This window comes from Sitodiplosis mosellana, unplaced genomic scaffold (assembly GCF_009176505.1).
Source record: "Sitodiplosis mosellana isolate CC-2019 unplaced genomic scaffold, AAFC_SMos_1.0 Smas_scaffold_6080, whole genome shotgun sequence".
NCBI lineage: Eukaryota > Metazoa > Arthropoda > Insecta > Diptera > Cecidomyiidae > Sitodiplosis > Sitodiplosis mosellana.
In genome coordinates this window covers 4,474-19,142 of record NW_022601321.1, presented here as the reverse complement: position 1 = coordinate 19,142, position 14,669 = coordinate 4,474, and the positions used below count along the sequence as shown (strand labels likewise).

The window sequence follows — 14,669 nt, the reverse complement described above, 5'->3', positions numbered from 1 at the left end:
TTTACGCGACGTTTGCACGTTCACCAGGGCATAAGCGTAAAACCGGAGGTTTTCATGCGTTTTTACGCGACGTTTGGTATAAGCGTGATGATGCGAGTGTGTTGAAATTGACATTTTGAACGTCACACAAGACCGTATGATACAGACAGTATTGTAAATAAAAAATATTCATTATTGCTAAGTATTTATTTATTTATACGAAACCACCTCTGGCGAAGAAACGCTGTACGGTGCAGAACAACAATAAAAAAATCAGTGCATTGAGAAAAGAAAATGAAAGTGTTTGTGAGAGAGCCGGAAACATGTCCGTTTTGTGCTGGAATTGGGATAAATAGCAAATTTCAGCGCTACTTCATAAGTTTCGAAGAGGCTGTGGATCAGAGTAGCAGCCAAGCGTCAACGAAAAATGCAATCGAAGAACCGATGCTGTCGCAGTCAGGGATTCTCGTCACAGATATAGGTAAATTTAATCCCGTTTTTTATCCACTGAATCCAAATGAATGATTGGCATTTTTTGTTTGAAAAAAAAAACAATAATGAATTAATATTTTTGTTCCATTTCAGAATCGGAATCAAAGGCTGATCTTGCACCAATTTTGAATCAAAATTCGAGTCAAAAACCATTACACAATGCATTGAATGTGATAACGGATGCGAACGAAGAAAATATAGCCGAAAAATGAATTTAAATATTACTGGTTTGAATACTTTACACAGTCATACTATGTAAAACTATGTAAAATAAAATAAAATATATTGTTTACACACAAACTTGTGTGCGATTTGAATATAATCATTGCTTTTGACCTAATACATTGTGAACTACGTTTTTAAAGCTAGTTTTAAACATTTTCGCTCATGGAGATTTCTCGATTCATCATAATCTTTTTTTCAATTATGTCGGACGAAAAAACAACGTTGATGATGACTTCTAACAACTGTTCTTCGTTGTTATTTGTAATGAATTTTCGTGGGTTTCGAAGAAACCGATTGAAAATTAGTCCGAATTTTGACCGAAGTTGCCACAAAAGTTGGGCGTCTTTTTGGTCAGCAATGCATTGTATCCAGTCGTCGACGGCGAAGACGATATCATCATATTCATGTGCTGTTGGCAGTTCAGGTATGTTTGACTTCCCAGCGAACAATAAGAGATCAATAGTCGGCACCAGTGTGATATGATTAATGACAGTGAACTTCGAGATGCGCGACTTTTCACTATAAACAAGCCATTCCGCGCCAACTTTGAATACGTTTGGATGGGCTTGAGCACCTCCATCGAAACATGTGACCGATGATAAATGCGGCTCCAGCTTGTTGTTTTTCGATGAAAATATTCTCTTTTCAATGCTGTCGATTCGGCATACGTTGGCTGATCGATAAAGAATTGAAGAAATTGATATCAAGAAAACAATTAAACTTCTTGTAAAAAGCAGAGCATGTTTTGAGCTGACGTCAGCAGCACTAACTAACGTCAGCTGCTGAGCTCAGCTGCTGACGAGTATACGTTGCATTGTTTCAACGCATTTGCAGTATAAAAACGATTGGCTCGATCAATCGTTTCAATGTTATTTGATCGACGTTAGTTAGTGCTGCTGACATCAGCTCAAAACACGCTCTGGTAAAAAGTATTGACTTACGGTATAAACCTGCTGTTATGCAGGCTTTAACCGCTTGCCATTTCAATGAATTTTCATTCAAACAGTGCATTGTCTTCTCCTCCTCCCCTATGTAATTTGCTTTGAGATATTTGATTATGAGGTTCCGTATACCTGCAATCATTTGCAGGTTTTGATGGTGAATGCCATTGTTTTCGGAGAAACCTGCTCGTCCTTCACTTGTAAACCACGCCTCAAACACATTCAGCAACATTTTGAAATCGCTCAATGAATGCTCTGCAAATTCCTCCTTTACTTTTCCGACGTTTTTCATTTTTCTGCTTTTGGTTTGCAATGCGAATGGCTCTTTGACCGATAGTGCACTGTGAACATGGAAATTACCGACAAAAAATAACGGTTTGAGAGCCTTATTATTATTTTTTAAACCAAATTTCATTTCTACCTGACAATTGTTACGACTGGGTCCAAGCACCGCATAAGAATGGCGTACAAAAGCATTTTGCCCAGCTTACAATCCACTGGCATGGTGACCTAGAAAAATTTAATTTAGGTATTTTTTTATTAAATTGAGAAAAATAGTAAGTAAATAAATGTAGATAGACTTAGAAATATGGTAAAATAAACGGAAATAGCCAAAACAAATGATAGATAATTTTATGAAAATGTAAACAACTAACATATGTTCATAACAAAAGATCTGAAGAAAGAACGGGCTACATATTATTACTCAATAATGTCGTATCGAAACAGGAATTGTACAACTTTCATATATATATTTGGGCGAAGAAAAGAAAATATTTCCAAAATTTACCAAGTGTTGGCCTAAGCACGTAATATTTTCCTGGTCATCCAATGCATCGATTTTTTTCAGCAACTTAATGCTTTCACGAATATTTGACACAGACGGTGGGTGAATGGCTTTTGTCAAAAAGTCTTCTATTGATGAATCGGACATAACCTTTGCTTTGAGACAAATGTCCGTCAGTGCAATGCGTTGAATTTCTGGCAATGTATGTTCCACCAATTTTTCAAATGTTTCTGTCGAATACAAACGGTAGCAAAACCCATTTCGAACTCTACCTGCTCGTCCTGCTCTTTGTTGGGCACATGCTTTTGATATATTGGTCGTAGCCAAACACGTTGATGAATCGAACGGGTCGTAACTTAACTGCTTCATTTTGCCTAAATCGACGACATACACCTGGAAATATTAATAAGATTATTTTCAGTTCTTTCATAGTGATCAAAGAAAAGAACATTTCAGTCAATTTAGGACTCACCACATCTTCGATCGTAAGCGATGTTTCCGCGATATTTGTCGAGAGAATGATTTTCCGTATGCCAGATGGCATTCGATGAAACACTTTCATCTGTTCCACATTGATGGCTCCATTAACGCCGCTGTGTAGCACATACAGTCGATAGTTGGTCACGTGGAATCGAGTCTCGATCATGTCTTTTTGCACCATAATGTCGTCATAGCCGGGCAAGAACACAAGTATGCTACCATCAATTGGCTTCATGGTGTGAATAGATATGAGCACATGATTAAGTAGCTCATGATCAAGGCCGTCAATTTCGTTCGTCTTGTTATACGCGTTTAATTTGAATTGTTGTATGGCATCTACCAATAGTTCACAGCAATCCTTTTGGAAATTTTCATCGGCGTAGTCGAAGGCCGTTTTGCCATTTACATCTCTCAATGATGGATTTGCATTAAAATTTTGCAGCAGTTCAGTCAGTGCACTGTAAAAACCTTTTTCAGCGGCAATTGCAAGTGATGATCGCCCTTTTGTGCTATGAAAATAGTCGACTGACATTTTTCCGCTGGCTATTAGTGTGAATATCGTCTCAAAAGACGAATCGTCTCCCTGAGACAAACAAATGTCTAAAGCCTCGTCGATGAACTCGATATCAGCTGTGTTGGTGTCGACGTGCAGTCCATTGATATATGCCGTCATTTCGAAGGATTCATAGTTGGTATCAGCCAAAATTTCGCCGAGGAACGATGTTCTAATTTCAAATGTTCTTCCTGGAACAACAACTATCGGACAGTTGTTGAAGTAGCTGCTGAATTATTCAGCATCTACCGTAGCCGACATGAGAATGACTTTCAGTGCAGTGTGCCTTTTGATTGCATCTTTAACAGAAATTAAAATCATATCCGTGTTGGTTTCATGTTCATGCACTTCATCTATGATTAGATGAGTGACTTTGTCGTAACCGTCTGCTTGACTAGAGAGGATCTTTAACAGAAACCCGCTAAAAATGAGTATTGAATTGAATTGAAAGTGAGATTTCCACGAAAATTAAATCGTTTGATAAAATTGAATCGATCTAAATTCTTATTACCTAGTCGTGACAATCAGATTGGTCGTGGGTTGAATGCAGCTGTCCAAACGGATTTGATGTCCAACTGTACAACCGTGCAGCTCTTTTCGCTCGTCCGAAATGCGCTTGGCAACAGATACTGCCGCCATGCGACGTGGCTGGGTCAACATTATCCGACAGCCTTTGTTTTTTTCTGCACTGTCGTCCAAAATAAACTGTGGGACTTGTGTTGTCTTGCCCGAACCTAACAATGCATTGGAATGAATGAATGAATGAATGAATGAAGACCTCATTACAATTTTCGAGTTTTTGGTAGAATAAATAAGAAATAAAAGACTGACTAACAGTCTACAAAATACCTGTTTCGCCCGAAATGATAATGACTTGATGTTTTTGAATTGTTTCCAAAATTTCTCCCTGGTATTGATGAATCGGAAGTGCATTGGGCGTAGAACGTGGAATGGGAATTGGTGGCACAGTTACAACAATGCTCTCTACAATGCATGGTGGTCTTGTCGGTAGATCAGATAGTGGTAAATTTTCTTCTGTGCTGCTCAACACCTTTGAAATCGAATCAGCTTCGCTTTCGTTTAAGCTAACTATGACCGTGCTGTCATTCACTTTGTTGTTTTTATGGACGCTAAGCGTTCGGGACGTGCCTGTACGTATAAAGAAAACGTCATTGCAGAACAATTGTATTTAGTTTTTCTGAACTTCCTCAAACGATCGCAACTATTGCAAATACTCACCATGCCCTCTGAATTTTGGTCTAAGTCCAACAAATGTTGACGCATAGTCTGCCAGCTCTCTTCTTTGCGACGAATCTAAACTTGATGGCAATGTTATTTGCAAATCAGAACTTTCGAACAGTTCATTTATCATTGTTTTGTAGAGATTCACTTCCTCTTTCTTTTGCTTTTTCTTTGACTTTTTTTCTGCCTTTTTCTGGGCCTCCATCTCGATAACTTTATGAAAATCGATTAATAAATGTTATGGATAATTTTGTAGAAAACGTTTTGATTATATTACATCAATGCCAAACTGATGCTTTTTTGCGGTTATTCTGTTTGCGATTTATTGAATCTAAATATCACGAGGCTCATGAATGACATTTGCAGCCAACTTCACACAGTTCATTCCTAAACGGCAAAATATTATTGCCACACAAATTATTATTGTATAATGTTGAATATTTTTTTGGAGTGTACCGATTGGAAAAACACAATATTCCAAATGAATACAGTGCATTGAGAATCATTTGAAAATAAATCAGTTAATACAGAAGAATCATCTGTGCACATCAACGGTTTTCATCAGTTTTCATATGGTTTGACCAAGTTTGACATTCGATCTGTCACGATCTCTTGTGTGTTTGTCACGACGTTTGAAAACGCATTATTGCGCATTATAAATTCTATGTGGTTCTGTGTACCGTATAGATGTGTTCATTTTGATTCTACGTACATTTACGATATTGTTTTTTTACAAACGTTCATAAAACGATTTGAACTCAGTGCAGTGAAAAAGTAGTGTCAAGGTAATATTAAAAATTAATAAAATAATCATTGATTCATATAATACTAATAGACAGCAGTATGGCTTGAAAGGGCTCGACCAGCCACGGAATTTCATAACCTTTCACCGTTTGTCTAGTGGTCATACTGCTCTATTGCAGAGATTTCTTCTAAAATTGAATATTATTATAGTAACAAGAAATTGGTTTTTACAGATGGTTTGCATTATATGCAATGATTTGACGCACGAAGCTGGAAATTGTTTATTCCCGGCAAGCGTTCGACGGTGCCAAAACTGTACAATGATGATATTCGACGATTCACCGCACGACTGCAAAATGATACAAAGTTGTCATGGATATCGAACGAGTGTACTTGCTGTTGTTCCGCTCCATGAATTCAAAATACGTGAGCTCAATGGCTCAGATATTCATTACTTCGATGTAAAATCTGGCAAGTTTAACCAATTCTTGGCATCCACTCATATTTTGAGCCCAGCAACCTCTGGTGTATTTACAGTCCAACGCACTGACAGATCCAGCGTACTGAAGTACGAATCAACAAAGTTTGTTCAATTCTCGTTCTTCGTTGCAATTCTCCACCAAAGTGGGCCCAAAATCGGACTCCGGGCTTTTGTAACGCGTGACACGGTCGTCTTCGTAAAATGTGACATGGAAATGGATAACAAAAATGGAAAATGCCAACTACCTGATCGATACAAACTGAATACATCGTTTGTTGTGGGCTTTGTCCCACGGAAAAAGGCAATTGAAGTTCAAGTGCGATTCAATGAAACCCAAATTGCGGCCAAATGGAGCTCGGATATTGGTTGGACTGTTTCTGGCTACAATGTTCAACGTCACTTAAATCAGCAACCACAGGTGGGCATGGTGACTTGCCTGAACTGCAACAAGCAACATGACATTGATAAATGTGATATACCCGCTTATACAATGCACTGTCGGTCTTGTTTGGTTGCATCATTTGATGGCTCCCAACACAACAATCCGTGTATGCCGATCAACACGATAAGTGCAATACGATCGGAATTGTTAGCAAACAGTGCACTGACCTTATTTCAGTTGATTTATTCCAAGGATGAGGCTAATTTGCTCTTTTTGAACGATGGCAATTTCTCACAATTGACCCCACGGGTAAAGCTACTATCACCAACAGCTGAAACGCTCATTACTGCCTATGATTCGGAAGGTCGACGGTTCATTGCATTTCAACAGGCCAGTTATAAACGCATTAGCGTTTTGATTGCAATTATGGATCCAAATGGTGTCTGGAGATTGCGTTTCCGTTGCGTTGTGACACCAGTTCATGGGCTTCTAGTCTTCAAGCTAACGAAGACATTGAACATTTTAAACGATCGATTTCTACTACCAGCCGAATTCCAAAATAACACCGTGACCGTCCTCGGCATACAGGCGAACAGTCAGTCGTTTTATGGTGAAATCAAAGTCTATGCTAACACTAATGGCAAAATGTCAACAACAAGATTTGACGGGTACACCGGTCACATTGGCTTTGATATTTCAGATGGAAGCGATCGATGTGTAATTGACGATGTTTTGTTGGGCGGAAAATCAAATTTACCAACCAAAAAATTCAACCACGTCCTAATGGAACGATGTGAAAAGGTGCAGGCCTGTTCAACTTTTCAGGCTCAACGAAAAGTGCCAGAAAAAATGGACGAAAATGAAGACGATGACGACGATATCGACGAAGGATGGACGAGTGAATCGAGCGATTAGAATATAAGTTCATGATTACAACTAAACACACACACTGCATTGTACTTAGAAAACAACAGCAATTTAATTTTCTCGATAACTTTAAACACAAATAACCATAAAATTGTTCCAGTTCAATTTCATATGGTTCGATTTATTTTGGTGTCTTCTAGAATTTAAGTTCATTACTTCAACTAAACACATTGAAACAAACAAATACAATGCGCTGTACTTAGAAAATAACAGCAATTTAATTTTTTCGATAACTTTGAATTAACTTTGTTCATCACTCTAATAAAACTTTAATTGTTCTACACATTCATTTGTTAGACAGAAAGAAAAAGACATTTAATAAGTGCAAACTATGAAAACCTCCGGTTTTACGCTTATGCCCTAGTGAACGTGCAAACGTCGCGTGAAATCGGATGTTCCTATGCGTTTTTAACGCACGAAAACCTCCGATTTTACGCGACGTTTTTAACGCGAATGTTTTCTTTTCATTTTTTGTTGAATTGTTATGTATATTCAATAAAACAATGTTTGTTTTTTTCTGAGTTCCTTTCTTCTGAATTACTTACTCGATTTTATTTTAAAATCACTCAAAACAACTTTAGTTCATACATTTTTTTATTAAATGTCTTTTTCTTTCTGTCTAACAAATGAATGTGTAGAACAATTAAAGTTTTATTAGAGTGATGAACAAAGTTAATTCAAAGTTATCGAAAAAATTAAATTGCTGTTATTTTCTAAGTACAGCGCATTGTATTTGTTTGTTTCAATGTGTTTAGTTGAAGTAATGAACTTAAATTCTAGAAGACACCAAAATAAATCGAACCATATGAAATTGAACTGGAACAATTTTATGGTTATTTGTGTTTAAAGTTATCGAGAAAATTAAATTGCTGTTGTTTTCTAAGTACAATGCAGTGTGTGTGTTTAGTTGTAATCATGAACTTATATTCTAATCGCTCGATTCACTCGTCCATCCTTCGTCGATATCGTCGTCATCGTCTTCATTTTCGTCCATTTTTTCTGGCACTTTTCGTTGAGCCTGAAAAGTTGAACAGGCCTGCACCTTTTCACATCGTTCCATTAGGACGTGGTTGAATTTTTTGGTTGGTAAATTTGATTTTCCGCCCAACAAAACATCGTCAATTACACATCGATCGCTTCCATCTGAAATATCAAAGCCAATGTGACCGGTGTACCCGTCAAATCTTGTTGTTGACATTTTGCCATTAGTGTTAGCATAGACTTTGATTTCACCATAAAACGACTGACTGTTCGCCTGTATGCCGAGGACGGTCACGGTGTTATTTTGGAATTCGGCTGGTAGTAGAAATCGATCGTTTAAAATGTTCAATGTCTTCGTTAGCTTGAAGACTAGAAGCCCATGAACTGGTGTCACAACGCAACGGAAACGCAATCTCCAGACACCATTTGGATCCATAATTGCAATCAAAACGCTAATGCGTTTATAACTGGCCTGTTGAAATGCAATGAACCGTCGACCTTCCGAATCATAGGCAGTAATGAGCGTTTCAGCTGTTGGTGATAGTAGCTTTACCCGTGGGGTCAATTGTGAGAAATTGCCATCGTTCAAAAAGAGCAAATTAGCCTCATCCTTGGAATAAATCAACTGAAATAAGGTCAGTGCACTGTTTGCTAACAATTCCGATCGTATTGCACTTATCGTGTTGATCGGCATACACGGATTGTTGTGTTGGGAGCCATCAAATGATGCAACCAAACAAGACCGACAGTGCATTGTATAAGCGGGTATATCACATTTATCAATGTCATGTTGCTTGTTGCAGTTCAGGCAAGTCACCATGCCCACCTGTGGTTGCTGATTTAAGTGACGTTGAACATTGTAGCCAGAAACAGTCCAACCAATATCCGAGCTCCATTTGGCCGCAATTTGGGTTTCATTGAATCGCACTTGAACTTCAATTGCCTTTTTCCGTGGGACAAAGCCCACAACAAACGATGTATTCAGTTTGTATCGATCAGGTAGTTGGCATTTTCCATTTTTGTTATCCATTTCCATGTCACATTTTACGAAGACGACCGTGTCACGCGTTACAAAAGCCCGGAGTCCGATTTTGGGCCCACTTTGGTGGAGAATTGCAACGAAGAACGAGAATTGAACAAACTTTGTTGATTCGTACTTCAGTACGCTGGATCTGTCAGTGCGTTGGACTGTAAATACACCAGAGGTTGCTGGGCTCAAAATATGAGTGGATGCCAAGAATTGGTTAAACTTGCCAGATTTTACATCGAAGTAATGAATATCTGAGCCATTGAGCTCACGTATTTTGAATTCATGGAGCGGAACAACAGCAAGTACACTCGTTCGATATCCATGACAACTTTGTATCATTTTGCAGTCGTGCGGTGAATCGTCGAATATCATCATTGTACAGTTTTGGCACCGTCGAACGCTTGCCGGGAATAAACAATTTCCAGCTTCGTGCGTCAAATCATTGCATATAATGCAAACCATCTGTAAAAACCAATTTCTTGTTACTATAATAATATTCAATTTTAGAAGAAATCTCTGCAATAGAGCAGTATGACCACTAGACAAACGGTGAAAGGTTATGAAATTCCGTGGCTGGTCGAGCCCTTTCAAGCCATACTGCTGTCTATTAGTATTATATGAATCAATGATTATTTTATTAATTTTTAATATTACCTTGACACTACTTTTTCACTGCACTGAGTTCAAATCGTTTTATGAACGTTTGTAAAAAAACAATATCGTAAATGTACGTAGAATCAAAATGAACACATCTATACGGTACACAGAACCACATAGAATTTATAATGCGCAATAATGCGTTTTCAAACGTCGTGACAAACACACAAGAGATCGTGACAGATCGAATGTCAAACTTGGTCAAACCATATGAAAACTGATGAAAACCGTTGATGTGCACAGATGATTCTTCTGTATTAACTGATTTATTTTCAAATGATTCTCAATGCACTGTATTCATTTGGAATATTGTGTTTTTCCAATCGGTACACTCCAAAAAAATATTCAACATTATACAATAATAATTTGTGTGGCAATAATATTTTGCCGTTTAGGAATGAACTGTGTGAAGTTGGCTGCAAATGTCATTCATGAGCCTCGTGATATTTAGATTCAATAAATCGCAAACAGAATAACCGCAAAAAAGCATCAGTTTGGCATTGATGTAATATAATCAAAACGTTTTCTACAAAATTATCCATAACATTTATTAATCGATTTTCATAAAGTTATCGAGATGGAGGCCCAGAAAAAGGCAGAAAAAAAGTCAAAGAAAAAGCAAAAGAAAGAGGAAGTGAATCTCTACAAAACAATGATAAATGAACTGTTCGAAAGTTCTGATTTGCAAATAACATTGCCATCAAGTTTAGATTCGTCGCAAAGAAGAGAGCTGGCAGACTATGCGTCAACATTTGTTGGACTTAGACCAAAATTCAGAGGGCATGGTGAGTATTTGCAATAGTTGCGATCGTTTGAGGAAGTTCAGAAAAACTAAATACAATTGTTCTGCAATGACGTTTTCTTTATACGTACAGGCACGTCCCGAACGCTTAGCGTCCATAAAAACAACAAAGTGAATGACAGCACGGTCATAGTTAGCTTAAACGAAAGCGAAGCTGATTCGATTTCAAAGGTGTTGAGCAGCACAGAAGAAAATTTACCACTATCTGATCTACCGACAAGACCACCATGCATTGTAGAGAGCATTGTTGTAACTGTGCCACCAATTCCCATTCCACGTTCTACGCCCAATGCACTTCCGATTCATCAATACCAGGGAGAAATTTTGGAAACAATTCAAAAACATCAAGTCATTATCATTTCGGGCGAAACAGGTATTTTGTAGACTGTTAGTCAGTCTTTTATTTCTTATTTATTCTACCAAAAACTCGAAAATTGTAATGAGGTCTTCATTCATTCATTCATTCATTCATTCCAATGCATTGTTAGGTTCGGGCAAGACAACACAAGTCCCACAGTTTATTTTGGACGACAGTGCAGAAAAAAACAAAGGCTGTCGGATAATGTTGACCCAGCCACGTCGCATGGCGGCAGTATCTGTTGCCAAGCGCATTTCGGACGAGCGAAAAGAGCTGCACGGTTGTACAGTTGGACATCAAATCCGTTTGGACAGCTGCATTCAACCCACGACCAATCTGATTGTCACGACTAGGTAATAAGAATTTAGATCGATTCAATTTTATCAAACGATTTAATTTTCGTGGAAATCTCACTTTCAATTCAATTCAATACTCATTTTTAGCGGGTTTCTGTTAAAGATCCTCTCTAGTCAAGCAGACGGTTACGACAAAGTCACTCATCTAATCATAGATGAAGTGCATGAACATGAAACCAACACGGATATGATTTTAATTTCTGTTAAAGATGCAATCAAAAGGCACACTGCACTGAAAGTCATTCTCATGTCGGCTACGGTAGATGCTGAATAATTCAGCAGCTACTTCAACAACTGTCCGATAGTTGTTGTTCCAGGAAGAACATTTGAAATTAGAACATCGTTCCTCGGCGAAATTTTGGCTGATACCAACTATGAATCCTTCGAAATGACGGCATATATCAATGGACTGCACGTCGACACCAACACAGCTGATATCGAGTTCATCGACGAGGCTTTAGACATTTGTTTGTCTCAGGGAGACGATTCGTCTTTTGAGACGATATTCACACTAATAGCCAGCGGAAAAATGTCAGTCGACTATTTTCATAGCACAAAAGGGCGATCATCACTTGCAATTGCCGCTGAAAAAGGTTTTTACAGTGCACTGACTGAACTGCTGCAAAATTTTAATGCAAATCCATCATTGAGAGATGTAAATGGCAAAACGGCCTTCGACTACGCCGATGAAAATTTCCAAAAGGATTGCTGTGAACTATTGGTAGATGCCATACAACAATTCAAATTAAACGCGTATAACAAGACGAACGAAATTGACGGCCTTGATCATGAGCTACTTAATCATGTGCTCATATCTATTCACACCATGAAGCCAATTGATGGTAGCATACTTGTGTTCTTGCCCGGCTATGACGACATTATGGTGCAAAAAGACATGATCGAGACTCGATTCCACGTGACCAACTATCGACTGTATGTGCTACACAGCGGCGTTAATGGAGCCATCAATGTGGAACAGATGAAAGTGTTTCATCGAATGCCATCTGGCATACGGAAAATCATTCTCTCGACAAATATCGCGGAAACATCGCTTACGATCGAAGATGTGGTGAGTCCTAAATTGACTGAAATGTTCTTTTCTTTGATCACTATGAAAGAACTGAAAATAATCTTATTAATATTTCCAGGTGTATGTCGTCGATTTAGGCAAAATGAAGCAGTTAAGTTACGACCCGTTCGATTCATCAACGTGTTTGGCTACGACCAATATATCAAAAGCATGTGCCCAACAAAGAGCAGGACGAGCAGGTAGAGTTCGAAATGGGTTTTGCTACCGTTTGTATTCGACAGAAACATTTGAAAAATTGGTGGAACATACATTGCCAGAAATTCAACGCATTGCACTGACGGACATTTGTCTCAAAGCAAAGGTTATGTCCGATTCATCAATAGAAGACTTTTTGACAAAAGCCATTCACCCACCGTCTGTGTCAAATATTCGTGAAAGCATTAAGTTGCTGAAAAAAATCGATGCATTGGATGACCAGGAAAATATTACGTGCTTAGGCCAACACTTGGTAAATTTTGGAAATATTTTCTTTTCTTCGCCCAAATATATATATGAAAGTTGTACAATTCCTGTTTCGATACGACATTATTGAGTAATAATATGTAGCCCGTTCTTTCTTCAGATCTTTTGTTATGAACATATGTTAGTTGTTCACATTTTCATAAAATTATCTATCATTTGTTTTGGCTATTTCCGTTTATTTTACCATATTTCTAAGTCTATCTACATTTATTTACTTACTATTTTTCTCAATTTAATAAAAAAATACCTAAATTAAATTTTTCTAGGTCACCATGCCAGTGGATTGTAAGCTGGGCAAAATGCTTTTGTACGCCATTCTTATGCGGTGCTTGGACCCAGTCGTAACAATTGTCAGGTAGAAATGAAATTTGGTTTAAAAAATAATAATAAGGCTCTCAAACCGTTATTTTTTGTCGGTAATTTCCATGTTCACAGTGCACTATCGGTCAAAGAGCCATTCGCATTGCAAACCAAAAGCAGAAAAATGAAAAACGTCGGAAAAGTAAAGGAGGAATTTGCAGAGCATTCATTGAGCGATTTCAAAATGTTGCTGAATGTGTTTGAGGCGTGGTTTACAAGTGAAGGACGAGCAGGTTTCTCCGAAAACAATGGCATTCACCATCAAAACCTGCAAATGATTGCAGGTATACGGAACCTCATAATCAAATATCTCAAAGCAAATTACATAGGGGAGGAGGAGAAGACAATGCACTGTTTGAATGAAAATTCATTGAAATGGCAAGCGGTTAAAGCCTGCATAACAGCAGGTTTATACCGTAAGTCAATACTTTTTACCAGAGCGTGTTTTGAGCTGATGTCAGCAGCACTAACTAACGTCGATCAAATAACATTGAAACGATTGATCGAGCCAATCGTTTTTATACTGCAAATGCGTTGAAACAATGCAACGTATACTCGTCAGCAGCTGAGCTCAGCAGCTGACGTTAGTTAGTGCTGCTGACGTCAGCTCAAAACATGCTCTGCTTTTTACAAGAAGTTTAATTGTTTTCTTGATATCAATTTCTTCAATTCTTTATCGATCAGCCAACGTATGCCGAATCGACAGCATTGAAAAGAGAATATTTTCATCGAAAAACAACAAGCTGGAGCCGCATTTATCATCGGTCACATGTTTCGATGGAGGTGCTCAAGCCCATCCAAACGTATTCAAAGTTGGCGCGGAATGGCTTGTTTATAGTGAAAAGTCGCGCATCTCGAAGTTCACTGTCATTAATCATATCACACTGGTGCCGACTATTGATCTCTTATTGTTCGCTGGGAAGTCAAACATACCTGAACTGCCAACAGCACATGAATATGATGATATCGTCTTCGCCGTCGACGACTGGATACAATGCATTGCTGACCAAAAAGACGCCCAACTTTTGTGGCAACTTCGGTCAAAATTCGGACTAATTTTCAATCGGTTTCTTCGAAACCCACGAAAATTCATTACAAATAACAACGAAGAACAGTTGTTAGAAGTCATCATCAACGTTGTTTTTTCGTCCGACATAATTGAAAAAAAGATTATGATGAATCGAGAAATCTCCATGAGCGAAAATGTTTAAAACTAGCTTTAAAAACGTAGTTCACAATGTATTAGGTCAAAAGCAATGATTATATTCAAATCGCACACAAGTTTGTGTGTAAACAATATATTTTATTTTATTTTACATAGTTTTACATAGTATGACTGT

General features: G+C 38.0%; 1 protein-coding gene and 1 pseudogene across 1 annotated transcript; one reads left to right on the top strand and one right to left on the bottom strand.

Moving 5' to 3' along the window:
* Nucleotides 1–997: 997 nt before the first annotated feature.
* On the bottom strand, nt 998–4,904 carry LOC129573447 (3'-5' RNA helicase YTHDC2-like). Its single transcript, XM_055453937.1, has 8 exons — nt 4,697–4,904; nt 4,307–4,606; nt 3,969–4,191; nt 2,897–3,683; nt 2,428–2,817; nt 2,059–2,147; nt 1,770–1,978; nt 998–1,215 (listed from the first exon to the last, which is right to left on the bottom strand). The coding sequence occupies exons 1-8, from the start codon at nt 4,902–4,904 to the stop codon at nt 998–1,000; spliced, it is 2,424 nt and encodes an 807-aa protein (XP_055309912.1).
* Nucleotides 4,905–10,478: 5,574 nt separating this feature from the next.
* Nucleotides 10,479–14,385, top strand: LOC129573445 (3'-5' RNA helicase YTHDC2-like; annotated as a pseudogene).
* The last annotated feature ends 284 nt before the right edge of the window (nt 14,386–14,669 follow it).

Coding starts and splice junctions, on each gene's coding strand:
- LOC129573447 (XM_055453937.1), bottom strand. CDS start 4,904: ATGGAGGCCCAGAAAAAGGCAGAAAAAAAGTCAAAGAAAAAGCAAAAG. Junction 3,684..3,968: donor AATCTGATTGTCACGACTAG/GTAATAAGAATT, acceptor ATAATTCAGCAG/CTACTTCAACAACTGTCCGA. Junction 2,148..2,427: donor CGTGCTTAGGCCAACACTTG/GTAAATTTTGGA, acceptor AAATTTTTCTAG/GTCACCATGCCAGTGGATTG.